General features: G+C 31.9%; 1 protein-coding gene across 1 annotated transcript; it reads left to right on the top strand.

Annotated features, from left to right (window-relative positions):
* The first annotated feature begins 8,905 nt into the window (after positions 1-8,905).
* Positions 8,906-19,927, top strand: LOC108981291 (phosphate transporter PHO1-like). The gene is made up of 15 exons (XM_018952405.2): positions 8,906-9,235; positions 10,366-10,449; positions 10,631-10,868; positions 11,661-12,024; positions 12,809-12,857; positions 14,440-14,511; positions 14,701-14,830; positions 15,361-15,481; positions 16,102-16,351; positions 17,901-18,005; positions 18,098-18,142; positions 18,243-18,395; positions 18,692-18,970; positions 19,058-19,197; positions 19,511-19,927. The coding sequence occupies exons 1-15, from the start codon at positions 8,996-8,998 to the stop codon at positions 19,599-19,601; spliced, it is 2,361 nt and encodes a 786-aa protein (XP_018807950.1). The 5' UTR covers positions 8,906-8,995; the 3' UTR covers positions 19,602-19,927.
* Positions 19,928-20,133: the final 206 nt, after the last annotated feature.

A 20,133-nucleotide genomic window follows, 5' to 3' on the forward strand; every position in this document is an offset into this window, starting at 1 on the left:
TATTAGATAATAAATAAGTATGCAATAAATGATCATTTAATGGTAATAATTGTGTCACATCATACTTAGTCATGGGATGAAATTTTCCTTTATATTGTCCTCTTAACGACAATCCATATATATACCCATTTGGACACCATACAATTTATTAATGATCGTTTTATTCTGTTTTTCTTTCTTTTCTTTTCTTTTTTTTTTAATAAACGTTTCCAATGAGTGAACTGTGAATACGAAAAAGCCACCTACCCATTTGTGTCTCCAGTTCACAAAGATCAGGCATCACATATATACATGCATGATGCATGCATGTCGGCTACTAATTTGACAAGAACTTTTCTTGTCGTTAACTAAATCGAATAACATCATGCATGTTCAGATATTTGAAGGCCGTCAAAATCAATCTAATGGTAGGATCGGGCTTGCTTCAGTACGAACATTTTCTTAATTGTGAAGAGTAAATATAGATATCACTTTGCACTTTGAAGGACAAATTTAGATCAGATCAGAAAAAGACCCAGCTACCCTGCCCTATGCAGTATGTATATATATATATATATATATATATATATATATGCCTAGCTACGACTCTATTAAAATCCATCTTGCATTTTTGCCCTGTCGACGGACGTTTCACTTGCAATAGTAGTACTACTTGAGAAGCAATTAGGAAGATAAATAAGCTGAGAGGATTATATATATATATATATATATATATATGTATATATCTCAGGTGCGAGGTAAGTTAGAAAGAAAAGAGGAAAGAAAGTTATTAAAAGGGATCGAAAGAGAGATCAGAACTCAGAAGACAGTCCATGAAATAAAGGGAAAGATATTTCTCAAAAATTCTCATTCATCAAATCTGTAAAGTTTGAATCAGTACATGAGGCGCTTATTATATGCAATTTGGTCGATAAATATAGACAATTATTTGGATCTATTATATATACACGCTGCAAGCGCGCATAGACAAACATTTAATGCAGTGAGTGCACTCACTATATCTATATCTCTCCGAGTTATGAAAAGAGTTTTAGTTTGAAATTAAATTGTAGGAAATTCTGGTCCAGTACTTCAGATATTATATATATATATTTATATATTTACGAACTTAATGATATTAACTCGGCTCGGGTTGACACATCATGATCATTGTATCAAATAAATTATAAACATGAAGCTACAATATTAATGCAAGCCAATTAGTCACGTTATTAATAGCAAAAAAGAAATAAAATCCATTATTGTAGAGAAGTAGTACTACCTGATGACTGGTGATGTTTGATACCAGTACGTACGTGTCAAAGAGAACACATGCATGATGCATTACCGCTTGGTACTTCTTTAATTAAAAAATATATATTGTGCATTTCATATCCAATATTTTATCCTGTTGACCTTTAGACATGGATTAGCATGATACATTTGTCAAGGAATGAACTAATTTCTATGATCCATTGATCTTATTTCTAATTGAGTGCTTACATTATACTGTATAAGTCTGTAATGGGTGTTTCAGTGTATTACACATATCATGGTAATTATGTCGACGTCGCTGAATAGGATTGGCCAGTCATGCATGCATAATTTCCTAGCTAGTGACATCAGTCAGATTTAATTTGTACATAATATATATTGGTTGAGCTTTTGAAATCATGGACTGATGCAAGGCTAGCTTTTGCATTTTTTATTCAATGAATCTGAGAGCAGAGGTACATGATGGATTGCTTTGTACAAGTTGGGTTAGGTTTTGAGAAGGTTGCCACCACCAAAAAGAATGGTCAAAAGAACTCTGTTACACCCATTATTTCTCATTCTGGGATCATGATTTGCTTTATTATTTCAGTGGTATTGTCTTTTTCATGTTTTGTATCCTCCTCCAAAATATAATACTCAGTGGATCTTGGCCGTGTTTCCATGTTAACCATAGCAGATTAGTGCACTTCAACGTTTCCCACTAAAATCTGACTGATGTTTAGTGCACTTCCGAGATGTTGCTTGCGAAGGAATGGAGGACTAGGACTGTGTGTTGTTACGTACCGATGCCGTCATGCATCCACAGGATGGAGAACTTCGTGTAATTTGTACGTACGTACAAGCTGGCCATCGAGACAATTAATATTGTGGTTCAGAAAATATCATATATGTGTGTGTGTGTATTGAACAAAGTTAGTGCATTCCTAGTCCTCCATTCCTTCTCAAGCAACAATATCATCTCGGAAGAATTTCCATTCATCTCTATTTCTCATGACTTTATCTCGGAACGACAATTGATGAGATCTACCTGAATCTTATAAATCAATCCTTGATCAATTTATGTTGGTATATATTGCTTTTCAAATCTTACTTGCCCAAAAGAAGAAAGAAATAATTGCACGCTTAATTATTAATGAGAGGTTTGGATGGTGAGTTGAATTGAGATGAGATAAGATGATAGTTAAAAGTTGAATATATAAAATATTATTAGAATAAAATATTTTAATATTATTTTGCTTTGAGATTTGAAAAAATTGAATTAATATTTATTATATTTTGTTTGAACGTTTGAGAAAATTGTTATGATTAGATGAGATGAAATAAGATGAATTGAGATTATTTTTTTAATCCAAACAAGGCCTAAGACAAGCCTGATACTTTGTAACGTGACACTATCACATTAATTGGTTGGTTTTAAAATGACTAATAAAATAATTATATGACTATCATTATTCATGTAACGCGCGTCCGCACAATAGCTTGGGATCACTTCGATCTCAACTTGTGCACTAATACACTATCCAAACTAGCTAGGGTTTTAGCAAGACCAAGTCAAATGAACTAGTATAGTTTAAATAATATATATATATATATATATATATATATATATATATATATATAGGCCGTGGCATGGTTGTCTTTTGTCACTTATAAGGAGTACTAGATCACATGCATTAATCCAAGTTTTTGTTCATGTGTAATCGATATTCGTAGAATTTTCAGATTAGCCAGTCGTGATCTTCGTGCAACATACAACACATGATCGATCTTTGTCCTGATCATGAAGTGGAATTGAATTGACATGAAGGTAGATATGCAATTAATTTAATTTGGTATTAAATTCTTCATCATATTTGGTACAAGATAACTAAAATGCGCGCTAATGATCCATCTAATTATATATCCGACGCACTAGGTTCACGTGCTACGTAGCACCAGCTGGTTCAAGCACTGCTACCAGGACGTGCATTATTATTCAAAGACTGAAAAAATTAAGTAGAAGGGGCTGGTTTAGATAGTGAGATGAAATGATTTTAGATGAATTGAATAAAATATTATTAGAATATTATTTTTTAATATTATTATTACTTTGAAATTTGAAAAAATTGAATTATTTATTATATTTTGTGTAGAAATTTAGAAAAATTATAATAAAAAGATGAAATAAGATGAGATGAAACTATCTCTAAATTTAAACAGGGCCCTAATCGCCATATATATATATATATATATATATGTATGTGTGTGTCGTGTGTGTGTGTGTGTCCGTGGGATTTGGTTGTCAGCCAGAGAGGGAGAGGAGTTGATATCCAAAACGATAATGCATTACACGTACCAATATGTGATATTCACTTTTTTATTTTCTCCAAATCATGAATAGTACTGAACCAAGGATTAAATTAATAAAACCCCAAAAATTTAGTGGAATAATTAATAATAGTGAAAAGAACAAAGAATATATAACATCTCCTTAAAGGGGAATAAAATGGAGACAAAAGTAATTTTAGTGGTAGATGGATCATATATATTTTTTAGGTCACATTAGTGGCACATTAATTAACACGGAAAAGTTACCTGCAGGACGGCATAGCTAGCTAGCTTCTAATGATGCTTACACATGAAAATGGGCATTCACGATCTGATCTTCCTCCTTCGGTGGAAACTGAACGCTCTGACCATTATATATAGCAAAGATGCATATAGAAAATGAACTAATTATGCAGGTTAATTAGTATTTTAATCACAAATAGTAGCATTAAATGTATATAAATTGATCATTTGTGGGGCCGGGGGCTAGCTTGTCTTAGTGGGGGAACACAAAAAGGGCAGATCATTTGTCATGCACACTCAGAAATATAAAGTGCATTGCATGTTGGATAAATTTGCTCCATCCACTTCCATTATGATCAGCAAATCGCACTAAAACCAGTGTTTATGTCCCTTCCTCTGTAGGAAACAACTTTCCTACAGTCCCTGCAGATCGATCGTCTAGATCAGCCCGTACGTAATTAAGAGTCTATACACGACGCATGCATCCACGCAAGGCAAATGGAATACTGCATGCATACATGATCATGATATTCTGGCAAGGAATCTATACACGACGCATGCACACATCCACGCACCGAAATACTGGCATTAATATTTTTTGACATGTGAGAGATGGGTATTTGCAGCATATATATATATATAATAATAATAAAACCCTAATAATGCTTAATTAATCAGCTATCAACACTTTATCTAATAAACTACGCGTGGCTGCTACTATGCAAACTTTATTATATATGGTCCATGCATGCTAATTTGTATCATTTGTACAAGCTGCCAAACATATATAGAAGGTCGTACGTAATATATATATATATATATATATATATATATATATATATATATATATATTGATTGCAGTACCGATGTTCATGAGGGCGGGGGAAAAAAGAAGAAAACAGAAGAAAAAATTGCACGTTTTGAATAAAGATGCAAAGAAGTTGTGGTTCCCACTTGTCTCAAGCTGGCTAGCCATGCATAATCACCTGGAGCAAAACCCGCGCGTCGTAGATCCTAAAGAACACGAATGTGATCATAGACATACTGATATTGCCTCAAATTAACGTACGTATATACGTACGTGGGTTTTGTTCCAAACCGAAATACGACATGAGAAGTTGATCATCAGGCCCGGCCCATGTACGCATGGCAAAGTGATTAGATCAATTAAACCCGTGAGTACTCTCACAAAACATGATGTGTCTGGCCGAGAGCTGCGGCCTGCTGTGGCTTGTGGAAGATGAGCTAGCGAACACTACTGCGCGCAGCACAGCAGTAATGTCGGCACCAAGCTAGCTTCCATGCAAATTAGTTTCTGATATAAACTGGTTTAAGCTAGCTGATGTTAATTTGTACGTAAGAGCTTTTCCCTATAGTACTGAAGCATTATGATCTCTTTATATATTTAATTTGGAATATTCCATATATACTGAAGCATTATCGATCCCTCAGCTTGGATCTCCACTGACAAAGTAAATTAAGAAAGAATAATATTATAGCTGGCTTCAATCTAGAATATGCTTCCAGTAGTACCATTCCCATGATCAGAAACGTAAGTGGTGGCTCCATTTTTTCTGAATCCATTACATTTATATAAATTTAGTATAAACTTTTCTTACAGGCGCAATTAATTATTTGTTTTTAATTACCAATTATGTGATCTTGACAATCAAATTAACGATAACAAAATGCATGCTTCAAGTACTACTCGATCTGTACGTATTTCCTAGCTATATATATATATATATATATAAATACACACACACACACATACATACATACATATACATATTCGTTTGCAGAAGTTTTTCATATTATTTTGAGGGTTGGGGCTACATCCTGATCAGTCTTTCTAATGACTTTAGTTTTCATAATATTTTCCTTTGAATAATTCTATTCGAAGGCCTTTACACCACATAATATAGTTTGATTTAGAAGATAAATTTGAAAATTTGAAAATCTTACGTATCAAATTATGTCGTGTACATAGATGGTGTGTAGTGTAAGACTTTCAAATAACACTAGTACTATTCTTCTTTATATATGTTCTAAATATTTACTTGAAAAAATCACCTTGCCTAAAAACGATTGAGCATGATCATATATGCAGCTAGCTAGCATATATATATATATGATTTTGCTGGTTGAATAATTTAGTTGTCCCTATATAACTACCTTATATGGTTAATGTTAAATATTGGTAGCACACTTTGGCCGTACCTTAAATGTTGGTTACCGTTCACTCCTACATACGATACACCTTGCTAATCACCCCCTCCCTCCCACGCACCAAATTCTAGTTTCGCTCCTGAGCTCCGTACACTTCATTTAAAAAAAATGAATAAATATTGGATCTAAAAAATAATTTTTTAATAATAGACAACATTATTTTTAAAAAGGAGTGGAGCTTGCACACCCTAAGACTTTATCTAGTATTAGTACTATACACACGTGCACACATATATAATATAATCTTTAGCTAGCGTAAGTGTGATCCAACCTAGCAGACAATATTATATATATAAACCGACTTGCTGTCAACAAGACTCTATGAGGTTAGAATCATTTGCGTATCACATGAGACGCCACTGCCGCTTTTGAGCAAAGTCCACGTACTTAAATGTTTATTTGACAATTAATTAAACATGAGAATTAGCTACTTTGTATACGTAGTGGAATTAATTATAACTACGCACAGACGACATGATAATATATAGTTCTTTTTATAATAATTATTCGAGGAATAATTAATTGCTTTATTAAGATCATGTAATTAATGTAAGCATTTTAATTAATTAGAAACCTTGACCTATATATATATTTATATATATATATAATCCTTTATATGTACTTAATTAATAATTGGTTGTTTTGTCGAGTTCATGCAGTCTCATGAGCTTCACTGCGAAAAATACAAAATTAGTTATTAATGTATCTCTACCCTGTTTTCTATATATTTTTCTTTGAGGAAAAAATTTAATGAGCACTACAACATTTATGGTCTTTTCCCACGGGTGAAAGTTGTCGGATTCACCAAATTCTAGCTTGGTGGCATAAAATTGGTGAGGTAAGGTATTTGTTCCCACTAAAATGCTAACTCGTGGAAAATACTCATTTTTTCCCACCAGATCACTTGTGGAGAAAGGCCATAGATTTCGTGGGAAATTAGCAATGAAATCGAAATATTAATGGTGAGAAATGCAACATTTTCCGATGAACAAGCTTGGTGGAATTTTGTTATAAAAAAACCAAAGAAAAGTTTTATTATAATTCTTTTTTTAAAAAAAAAAAAAGGATGGGAAACTTTGTAATTTGTATTAGTTAAGAATTAAGTTGTGGGTTGGAGTCTTCTTCTTCCTTTATGATCCGACAATAAATGAGCTAGCGGTACTGATCTCTTGCATGCATCCACGGACATGCAAATTAACAAACATGAATCAGGAATAATTAAGTATATGGACGTTCACGCTAGCTAATTCCATTCCGAGAGAGAATACAAAATCAAGGAAAAAAGATTGTAGGGACAGTTTGGTTTTTACTTCAGCATTTAAGATTTGGGTTTTAAAACCCCTAAATCCATATAGACACATGTTTGGATCATATATATATATATATATATATATATATATTAAGATTTAGATTTGGATTTGCAGTACCAAATTAAGACAAATAAATTTTTTAACTTTTCAAAATTTTGGGGTTTGAAATCTAAATTTAAATTCAAATCTTAAGTCTAAATTCCTTTCTCCAAACGCAATATATTAATATTATATATACTTGAAAGCTGGGAAATTAGAAAATATAAAAGTACTATATACACCATTAATATTTACAATATTGGAAGTATATAATTAGTGTATATAAGAAATATTCTTAGGATGAATGTTGCAATGAATTCGGGAAATATGTAAGCTAGCTCGATCTTTTAATTAATCAGATCAAAAGAGTACTAAGTATTGATTTATTCTCTAACTATAAGATCATACATGCAAGATCTTTTATATATATACGAATATTGTATTATTAACTGAAGAAAAATTATGAGGATAATTTATATACGAGGATATATAATCGTTATCATAAACACATACGAGAGACATAGCAAAAACGAAAAGGTGGAAAAAAAAAAAAAAGGCTTTTTCTTCAATGGTCAAAGACTCAAATGACAATTGATCATAATATCCCCCTAACTTATAATATATCATGTTATTCAAAATAAAGTATATATGATATGCCTTATGTTCGTTTGTAATTTGCATTTATTCAAATATGAAATTTTTGTCAATAGCAAGCTAGACTCGAATTTGCACGAATAGTTTAGCAGCTAACCACAAAGCTGGATTAATAATAGTGAATCTGTTTATTTACATCAAAGAAATGATATATCTCATGCATGTTCACTCTTTCTTTTTTGTTTTTTATTTTTTTTTCCTGTAATGTACACTATTTTTTTTTTATCAATTTTTAATCTTATATATCTATTCATTTTTCAACGGTATGTATCAACTAAAATCTTAATAGGACGTCAGTATGTATCGAGGAGATATAGGTATCGTCAATCAATATAGATAAATGTTTTAGCTACAAATTAGAGATTTTATAAAAGTAAATTCATGAACTGATGTGGTTTGATGTGGTACGTTAGATTGTAAATCTATTTTAATTATAAAATAAATTTAATGTATTATATGAAATCATGTCAGTTTGTAGATTTATTTTTATAAAAATTCTATAATATTTCTCATCAATATAGTCAATAGTGCTGTAAAAGAAATAGAATTTGGTACCACCTACCCTTTTTATAACTATATATCTAAATTCACATATGAAAGGCTCCACTGACTAGCATCCACTTTATTTTTAATTATTTTTAATAAAAATGGTCACAACCCTTTTAAAAAACACTTAAAAAGAAAATGATAAAAAAATAAAAAATTCAAATAACCATAACCATGCATCACCACCCTCTGGTTAAAAAAAAAAAAAAAAACCAGTAACGTAAAGAAATTGAAATTTTCCACGTCTTAGTGGCAGAATATGTATTTCATTTTTTTCTCCACGGCTCTCCCTCTGCCTATCTCTCATCTATATATGTAAACCTCTTAATTACATTCTTACCTCTTAAGCTCTTCTTTTTTACTTCACAGCTCGATCTTCCTCCTCCATACACCTGCGGATCAAGAACAGAAAAATGGTGAAGTTCTCAAAAGAGCTCGAAGCTCAACTTATACCTGAATGGAGTGATGCTTTTGTGAAGTACCGGGAGTTGAAGAAACAAATAAAGAAGATCAAGCTTTCTAGATTACCCAAACAACCCCAAGACATGATGGGCGGCGATTTTGGTCTGTCCATTTTCGACCCCGTTCGATTCTTCGCCATGAAAATCTGTGACAAGTTCCGCAATCCCGGTAACGAAACGGATATAATTCAGGTACATTACGCATGTACACAAACATGTAAAGCCATATGTATGCATGTATTTTTGTGTAAAAAACTATTTAAAATCGTCCCAATTGATCTTGAATGATAACGTGAATCCCTGAATTCCGATAACTTTTTTTTTTTTTTTTTGAGTTTTTCACGGTAGTTTCTGAACTTAATTAGTTATTCTGATTTTTCCGGTGAGTGTCAAGAGTTTCCGGCGAGACATAATAATTATAAGGCATACGAAACTTGAAAACTTATTTAGTTATAGTACTTGTATATTTCTTTTCGTACCCGCAACTAATTTGTGTGGTTCTGACTTTTGTCTGATTGTATGTTTGTTCGGAATACACTATTTTAAGAAAGTTAAGTGACGTCATTTTCAGGCAGATCAAGAATTCACTGAGCTTTTCCGATACACTGATAGCTTGCAAAGCTGATTCTCCGTTACCACCCGGCCTTGATCAACTTTGGGTTTCTGGAATTTCCTTAATTGACCCTTGTCCTCTTGGCTTATTTACTAGCTAGCTAGCTAAGCTGGGACTGATATATCTCTCACTGAGGAGATTAATTTTCGATAAAAAGAATTTATATATAATATTTTTCACAATACTTTACACAACTATATTTTAAATGAGACATATTTTCGTAAAAATATCTTTTAAAAATATTCTCATTTTATAATATTATTATGCAATGTGTTATATAATATATTGTATGTATATCATTACTCTTAAAACGGTCACGAGTGCATCTAAATTAATAAACATAATTGATTGATGCATGTAGAAGTGTTTGTCGAATACTGGAATACCAAAATAAATAGTAAATATATATATATAGATATATATATGCAATGAGATCGATCGGTAGATGCAGGATGCATATTTTTAGAACCTTTTTTGGTGTCTTCTGCTTTTCTTTTTGGAGAGTATGTCATTCTGTCACGAAAGCAAAAGAAACGGTTGCAGGCACATACAATCATATCACGAAACAATCGTGAGTATATATAACTACGTACGTACGCGTAGCAAAAAAGAGACAAATTAATTGAAACAAAGAAAAAGACATCATCATCATGTACAGTGCAGGAATCAAGAAACTTGTCCCATGTGTATCATCTACTTTCTCTTGCAGGTCAGGAGTAAAAGCATGGAGGAAGGTGAAGAGGACCAGGTGTATCAAACCGAGCTTTCCCAGCTGTTTTCCCAAGAAGATGAGGTATTAATGCTTCATGTATAATATTGCCACATATATGGATTTTATTTATTTACTGCTTTTAATTAATTTCTTTTTCTAGTCTTGTTTTTTTTTTTCCCTTTTTTGAAGCAAATTATTAATTGTTTCAATTTTTTTCATAATTTTATTAATGGGTGTTTGCTGCATGGATGTTAATTATTAGGTTAGAATATTTTTTGAGAAATTGGATGAAGAACTTAACGAGGTCAACCAATTTTACAAGAAGAAAGAGAGTGACATTGTTGAGAGAGCAGAGATTTTGAACAAGCAGTTGGAGATTTTGCTCGAGCTTAAACAAGTTCTCAACCACCGTATCATGAGGAAGAACTCTCCGTCGAGTCCAAGCCTCGGAAGTTCCCCTTTTTCTTGGTCATCTCCGATCCGGCCTTCCAACTATTCCGGTGTGTTTTTTTTTTTTTTTTGTGTTACAATATATACTGATCATAGTATATATAATGCAGATAATTATTCAATATCGAATCTTGCTACTCATAAATAACATCTCAAATATAACACCTATATATATATATAACATGACGACGGACATGACAAATATTGACATATATGTCACATGAATCATAATTACAAATAATTAGGTCTTGTTTGGTTATACAAATCATCTCATCTCATTATTATAATTTTTTTAAATTTTTACACAAAATACAATAAATAATATTTTAATTTTTTTAAATTTTAAAATAATATTTTAATAATATTTTATTTAATTTTTATCTCAAAACTGATTACTACTCATGTTAACATATGTTTTATATACGCCGTGTTGCACCTTGCTAAGCTATATATATATATTCCTTCAACATCTGTTGACTTTTGTGGAAAATTATGGCACAGCATATGGAGGGATATGATTGGTCTTAACATAATGAGCAGCTACTGTATGTTTTCCCGGCGGCCAAAAATTCTTTCGTCAAAACGTTTCTTCGCCGCTTGTAGTCGAAAGGATTTCTCTGTAAATACGGAACAATGTCATGCGCACGCTGACACGTTGCATGTCAAATACATGACTTTAATCTATCCAAAAAAACGTGATTAATTTAGAGGGCATACGAAATGATAAAATCACTGGAAACACGTACGTACGTACAACCTTGTGTTTTTTACTCTCTTTTTTTTTTTTCCCATGATTTGTCCTGCAACTTTGCTGTCATGTATAATGGTGGTGAATTATGCAGAAAGCTCGATTGAATTAGTTGAAAGCCCAACAGAGGCATCGGAGACAGAGGATGTCATAATTCCATTCGAAAGGGATACTGTGGATTTTGCTAACTCCGCCGGAGCAAGGCCGACAAAAACAAAGAAACTAGGGAAGCGGCCTTATAATAAGATGGGCATGAAGATTGATATTCCGGCTGCAACCCCAACACGTACGATCGTGGCCTTTACCTCGCTTCTGTGGGAAGATTTGGTTAAGAATCCCAAGAAAGAAGGTGGTCTTGGTGAATCCATTAAGCGAAAGAAAGTTCAATGTGCTGAGAAGATGATTCGAGGAGCCTTTGTGGAGCTCTACAGGGGCCTTGGCCTGCTCAAAACTTTCAGGTTTTTGTTTTGTTTAGTTTTTGTTTTTTTTTTTTTTTTTTGCTACTGCTTTTGTCGTATCATTGATCGATGAGAAAATTAGTACGTTGTTTTTTGATCATCTTAAATTTTGTTATTTTATACCAATTAGTTTAAAATTTATCGTATGATCGGTACTACCTATATATGATTTGATATGACAAAATCTAAGAAGGATTTTTCAAAGTTGATAAGAAGGCAAATTATGCATGCTTGCTTCACTACAAGAAAATTAAATTTTTTTTCAGTTATTTCTTGCGAAAATGACTATTTTCTGTCAAAATAAATCTATTTTCATCGCAACAAATTATTATCATCACAAATAATCTGTCACAATTACTCGTTTTTCTTGTAGTGCTTAGTATTGGCACTGGAGCTAATTAATGGTTAATATTTGGATTACATGATCATGTAATTAATATGGCATTTCAAAATTAAAGGCCAATTAAGAAAGGTACCTGCATATATGTTATAATAAATTAAGGACGTTGGTGTTGCTAATAATGCGCTTATACCTGCATGTAACAAAAGGCAAGCGCAGATAATTCGAATTCGTCTCTTGATCAATAATTAATTAGCTAGCTCGCTCCATCAACTTAATTTTAAACGATATGTAGCCTTATTAAGTGACTTTACCAGATATTGAATAATTAACTAATTGTGGGCTAGCTGTGACTTTATTTATTCATTTATTTATTTTTAACATCCGCTATTTCTCTAAAATAATTACGCATGTTCTAATTATGTAATTAACCATTTTTGGCAGCTCACTAAACATGGTAGCCTTTACAAAGATACTCAAGAAATTTGACAAGGTACGTAAGGCCTCATGTGGTTTGTGTGTGTGTATACTGTATTGGAACACATGATCACTTTAGCAAATTAGAGAAGTAGTACTGCTAATAGATACAAACGGATTATATAAAAGTAAATTCATAAATTGACATGACTTTATGTGATCCGTTGATTTACTTTATAATAAAAATAATTTTATAAACTAAAGTATTGCATATATCAAATCACGTCAGTTTGTAAATTTATTTTGTGTAATCTTTTGGTGGCTAAAGTAAATATATATATATAGATATATTTTTATATGAAAGGGATTGACAAAAGTAATTGTTACTATAGTGAGTGTATACATTTGCCGTAAGTAAGGGGTACTGTTGATCTAGATATGATCGGCTTTTAGTTGGAATTTTTAGTTTCACATTCAATGGCATTAAATGTGATCGTTTTTATATAAAATTAAAGGAGATGGCCTGGAATATTAAACCTTTCAAGGAATTAATACTTACACACACACACACACATATATATATATAATCTCTTATGCCATGCATGCCTTGGGTAAGTACTGGTTTAATTTGGAGAAAATGATGTCTAAGCACTTCACATGAAGAGTGTGAGACTACTGAAAATTATTTCTTCCTACACCCCACCTACTAATTTTCCTGACCATCCATGAGTCATCATCATGTCCACATTGCCTAGATGGAATTATTGGAGCACCTTTACTTTGCTTGATCTATCGGCCTTTTCTTTAATTTATCATACCCTAAAAGCTATTAAAAATTATGATCTTTATATGACCATATGGCATGCATGGGCATATCCAATTAGTGTTGTAAACATTATATAGAGTCATTCATGAACAATTCGGTTTCAATTCGAGTTTGGTTCGTTAAATTATAAGGACTTGAGCAAAATTTTAAGTTAATTAATTAAACAAGCTAAAATTTTGAAAAGTGATCAGCCCAACTCTTACGTACAACTTCATATTCATTATTTTTTTTTTATAGAATTACTTATATCATTACAATAAGAATATCTTAAATACATTAAAAGATAAGGAAATTATTTGTACATAATTTAGTAACTATTTTTTAATATGAATTTATTAATACAGTACTATATATATATAAGATTAATTCACTAATAAATTAATTTTTTGTTAGATAAAATAATAATAAATTAATCAAGTAGCTAGTGATGATCAAAGTCAAACTAGTTTGAAAAATAGATGAACCAGTTGGTAAGTAAATAAAATGTAGCTCGGTGATAAATTTGAAATCAGCTAATATTGTACGAACAAAGTATGGCCATTCAATACTTAGCTAGCTTGAACTCATGAGTAATTACAACTCTATTTGTGTCGTTCTTAAAAGTATAATATATCCAATTAAGAATTACTAATTTTATTTAAATTAAAAAAATAAATTTAAATTCAATAGATCCATTTAATTAGTACTTATGTCTTTTTTTACTTTGGCACACTACATAAATAAAATGTTTTAGTCTGCGCTTGGATGTTAATGTGATCTCAAATTATCTGAATTTATCTGTAGTATTTTGTAGGGTTGCTTTTATTAATTTAAAGTATTATTTCATGAACAGGTATCCAACCAGCAAGCTTCGGCAAATTATCTACAAGCTGTGAAGGCATCTCATTTTATTAGCTCCGATAAGGTAAATTATTATTATTATTATTATTATTATTTTCATGAAACCGATGTCTCTAGTTTTATTATTATTGTGGTTATAATATATATATATATATATATTTTTTTTTTCTCCAAGTCGATTTGGAGATCATGGAATCTGCATATATATTCTAATAGGAATTATTGGTATTGTAATTATATTTGTTCTGAAAAGGTAGTAAGACTGATGGACGAAGTGGAGTCCATATTCATAAAGCACTTCGCCAATAATGACAGGAAAAGGGCGATGAAATTCCTGCGTCCACAACAGCAAAAAGCTTCTCACATGGTCACCTTCTTTGTTGGTACGTAATCTTTAATTCCCCCCCAAATTAGCCACATCGATCTTCCAATATCCTAATTAATTAATTATTCATATGATGATCTCCATTAACATGAGTACTATATATATATATATAGTAGTACTACTATTTGAAACCCCCGATGGCCACTAATTCATGCCTTGCTAGTGGCCTGGGTATTCACTCCTGATCATGATCAGTGACTCACTACCATGCATGATATATGAACATTCATTTTTCAGCATGCAGGGCCCCGCCGGCCTGCCAGGAAGTGCAGCTGCTTGTTTTTCAGAAAGAATATTTGCCACTTCTCATCATGAATTATAATAGAAAAATGAACTTTTATAACTAGTTATTTTTAACGAAAATAATTATTTATAATAAAAATAAATTCATTTAATTATTAACATAAAATAATCATTTTGATAAGAAATAAATAATAGTAAATAAATAATTTTTTATATTTTTAATAACCCTCAAATAAGAACAAAGAATATAATGTAATTCGTTGTTTTGTCATTGCATTTTTGCAGGATTGTTCACTGGTTGTTTTGTTTCACTGTTTACTGTGTATGCAATCTTAGCGCACTTGTCGGGTATATTCTCCAGTGGAACAGAGAGAGATTATATGGAAATAGTATATCCCATTTTCAGGTGGGTCTTTGATATCTGAGAAACACTACTTTGCCTCCCTAAAATGATACCTCCATTTGACCGCTGGTCAAAAATCTTTTTTTTTTTTTTTACTTAATGATTAAGGAAGTGATTTTAAATGTATTGATATATTTTTTTTTATTTTTTAAATATATTTAAATATGTAAAACAAATGTGAAAAGAAAAAAAAAAAAAAAAAATCTATCCATGTGTACCTGATCTCTTTAGTTTTCACCCACAATTAATACATAAACTATTGCTGATATATTTATGGAAATGAAAGATATATTTTTCAGGTGGGGATCCTCTACAATTCAAGGACTTAAATAAATACGGTATAAAATATTTTGATCATTAACGTATCATATATAAAGTTATGTCAATTTATAGATTTACTTTTGTGAGATTTGTTTATGGCTATAGCACTTTTCTTTCGGATTAAATATCTTGTATTTTACACGAAAATATAGAAAGAATCCATTTCAACTTAATTCCACAATTTTCTAGCATGAGAAAAAAAAAAAAAAAAATCGACTGAACTGAACTAAGCCTTCATTTCACAAGGGGAAAACAAAAAGATATCACTTGTTAAACTAATGAGGTTGGTGTGGATTTTGCAGCATGTTTGCGTTGCTAAGCTTGCACCTGTTCATGTATGGGTGCAATTTGTTCATGTGGAAGAGTAAGAGGATAAACTACAACTTCATCTTTGAATTCTCACCCAACACAGCCCTTACGTACAGAGATGCCTTCCTCATCTGTACCACCTTCATGACCATAGTTGTCGGGGCAATGGTCGTCCACCTCCTTTTACGGGCCAGTGGCTTCTCACCTAGCCAAGTTGATGCCATTCCTGGAATTCTTCTTTTGGTTAGTGCCAATTTTGTATGTCCTTGTTAATTTTCTATTCCTGTTCTGCAAAAAAATACATCTTCAGCTTAGATATTTTCATCCTTAATCATATCTATAGAATACAAATTGACAAAATTTAAATGAGTTATTTGTAATTATAATACAATAAAATATAAATTATTATATAAAATATTTTCAAAATTTACATCTTTAAACACAGTTTTTATAAATTTATATTTACAACAACTTAAAATGAGGTCTCAATGAAAATTTTGTGCTTCAAATTAGCAAGATCTTAAAAAAATTATTTAAAATATAAATAATTCATTGTATTACACTATTACTTATAAAAAAAATCATTGTATTAAATATTAAATTTAGTATTATGGGGCCTTGCACATTGAAAATTATAAAAATTATTTAAAATTTTATTTAATGAAATAGTTTGTATTTTTTATTTTTAAAAAAGATTAAAAAACAACACATCATTTTTATTTTTGAAGGCCTTACATAGTATGGAGCCTGAGATGTTTGGATTTGAAGATGACTTGAGATGACTTGAGATGAGCTGAGATGAGTTGAGATAGATTGTGAATAGTAATGAGATGAGCTGTGAATAGTAGTGAGATTTGTGAGTTAAAGTTACTGAATAGTAATGAATAGTAGTGAGATGAGTTGAAATGAGTTGAGATGAGCTGAGATGACTTGCGAATCCAAACAAATGTTTTAAATGGTTTTATATCTCAATTACTTAAAATATGTTACGCGAAAATGACAAGATTTAGAAACAAATGTTTTTTTATTTTTTATTTTTTAAAAAAAAAAATAGAGCTTCTACATTTTCTTGTTGGCACCATTGCGGCGTTGTCTAGCCCCTACAGAATTTGACGAGAGATCTGTCTATTAGTTGAAATGTTCAGAAAAAGTTTTTTAAGGTCTCATTTAGAATTTGGACTAACTAAAATTAACTTAATCTAGTTTAATTTTAAATTAAGTCTAACATCTAAATATTCAATTCTTAAATCATTAAAATTATCTCAACTTAAAATTTTTTTATACGTGAGATCTACAACTTTTTTTAACTCCACATCTCTTTACATACATGACTCATAACATTTTTCAACTTTTCATAAATACATCTAAACTCATCTTAAATAAGTCTCATAAAATTCAATTTACTATCTCAACTTTATTTATAAAAAACTCAGCTCAACATTGAAAACGGGGCTAAATGGCCAAATTAATCATGATGTGATCATGTTGATAACAATTTTTAGGTACTTCCCTCGGTCATGTGTGAGAACTTATAATGACAGTCTAGAACACCATAGCCAGAAAAAAGGCCCAGTTAAGACTCAGTTTTTTCCAGGCCTTCATCTCCTACATACAGAGACTGAATCAGAGTGTCTTTTTATTTTTATTTTTTTTATTTTTTAAAAAAAGCAATCTCATTTTAGGTTTAAGACTAAATTCTGGCTGTCTCCAGGATAACCCTGGTTTGATTATTAAGAAGTATACAATTTAGTGTTTGTGAAGATAGATATTGATTATTGAATCTGCTTGTCAGTGTTTCCTCGCTCTGCTCATATGCCCATTGGACATCTTCTATCGTCCAACACGCTACTGCTTCATCCGTGTAATACGTAATATAGTCTGCTCTCCATTTTATAAGGTATAATTGTTTCTTTTCTCATTTCATTTCGAGATTTCTATTCATTCTTTACAATATAATGACTTATTCTGGTTGATTTCTTTTGTATGCAGGTTATTTTGGTAGACTTTTTCATGGCTGACCAGCTTACAAGCCAGGTAATCCCCACTCTTATAAACTATACCCTACACGCTTTGTTCCATTTTTTTCTCCCCATAATGATTAATTAATCTCCAATTAATTCATTTCTTTCTTTAGATTCCATTGCTGAGGCACATGGAATCCACAGCCTGCTACTTTCTAGCAGGAACTTTCAGAACCCACCGTTATGAAACCTGCAGATCGGGAAGGCTATTCATGGAGCTTGCTTATGTAATTTCGTTTCTGCCATATTATTGGCGTGCAATGCAGGTATCACTCCAGAAATTATAATTCTTTCATGGTAGTATAATCAGGTGTTTTCATCTTTCGTGATTGTGGCTTCATTTCTTTCCTCAATACCATGTTTCTAGTAGTAGTGGAGATGAGAACATTTTTTCCAAGTCTTGGGAATTTGCTTATGATCCCAATTTACTACAATAAATACTAATCAATAACATTAAGTTTTAATAGCATTAAAAGAACCATTTGGGTTTTTGGAACACTTAAATAGTCTTTTGCCTATGAATCTGTTCAGCTAACACCTTGCTTTTCAATGTGACCACTAGTGTGCAAGAAGATGGTTTGATGAATGTGACGTTGTTCATTTGGCTAACATGGGCAAGTATGTTTCGGCCATGGTGGCAGCTGGCGCAAGGCTAACATATCATAGGCAGCATGACCACCTATGGCTTGCCATTTTCTTGGTGACTTCTGTGGTGGCTACTGTATATCAGTGTTACTGGGATTTTGTTATGGACTGGGGGCTTTTCAACCGAAACTCGAAAAACTTGTGGCTTAGAGATAGTATAATTCTGAAGAACAAAAGCATCTACTACATATCCATCGTGAGTTATCCCCTACTCCATAGAATTTTTGGTTTTCCTTTTCTAACAATCACAGAGGATCTGAAGATATAATAATTTGAACTGCAGGCCTTGAATGCAGTTCTAAGACTTGCATGGCTGGAATCTGTATTGCGGTTGAAAATTGACAAAGTTGTTGATGGTCATTTGCTAGATTTTTTCTTGGCTTCATTAGAAGTAATTCGTCGTGGGCATTGGAACTTTTATAGGTACTTTCTGTCTCACACTTAAATTTAAGATCATAGTTTGTTTTCTTGTATTAGCAGATAATTCAATAATGGGAACATAGGACTAGCATTTCAAGTCTTCTGGGTCCAAAAGAGACAACCACATAATTAGCAGATATGTTAATGATCCTGCTTGTAAAATGATGGAAACAACTTCAATCAACTACAATTCTTACTGAAATATGGTCATAAGCTTGTTTATGGGTCAGTGTGGTTGATGCAAAGTGAGTAGCTTTCTGAGCTATGGAAAATGGGACTTCAATTTTCTGATGTTTGGTAAGTTATCCTTGAATAGGTTGGAGAATGAGCATCTAAACAATGTTGGGAAGTACAGGGCAGTGAAGGAAGTTCCACTACCATTCCACGAGATGGATTCTGATGGCTGAATGCTTTCAAAGACTCATGTACAGATCTCCATGACGAGCTGGTAGCGGAAGCGATCCACATTATATATATATATATAGCAAAATGTGAGATCCCCATGACTCATTACATATCCAACTCGAGAAGTGAATTCCTAGGTGCCAATTGTACATTTAGGCATTCCAAGCCGGACATGAAATTGTAAGTTAGTGTGGCTCAATTTCAAGCAATAAGGTTCATAATTGGCTAAGTCCAAACTGAGAGCAATCAATGGAAACTCTTCTTTTGAGTTTGAAAGAGGAACTTCCTAATTTTGTGCAACCAATTCTATAACTGATCAGGAATTATTATGTCCATTTTATTTACAGACGATTTTCACTTCTTAAAACCTTCAAAAAATAGAATCTGTTTGTCTTTTAAAGTTAATTTGGCCAGGTATTATAAGGATATTTTCTTTCCAAGACAATCAATCTGGTTCAGAGTATAGAGCCTGATCGTAGAGAGTAGAATCGGCTTCGGTTTCAAAACGCAGAAATTGGAAAAAGACAAATGGAA

This window comes from Juglans regia, chromosome 12 (assembly GCF_001411555.2).
Source record: "Juglans regia cultivar Chandler chromosome 12, Walnut 2.0, whole genome shotgun sequence".
Taxonomy (NCBI): domain Eukaryota; kingdom Viridiplantae; phylum Streptophyta; class Magnoliopsida; order Fagales; family Juglandaceae; genus Juglans; species Juglans regia.

What these genes read in the sequence shown, in the direction of transcription:
- LOC108981291 (XM_018952405.2), top strand. Translation starts at nt 8,996, where the DNA reads ATGGTGAAGTTCTCAAAAGAGCTCGAAGCTCAACTTATACCTGAATGG. An exon ending in ATTTTATTAGCTCCGATAAG is followed by an intron (nt 14,512 to 14,700) that starts GTAAATTATTAT and finishes TGTTCTGAAAAG; the next exon opens with GTAGTAAGACTGATGGACGA. An exon ending in CTGACCAGCTTACAAGCCAG is followed by an intron (nt 18,143 to 18,242) that starts GTAATCCCCACT and finishes TTCTTTCTTTAG; the next exon opens with ATTCCATTGCTGAGGCACAT.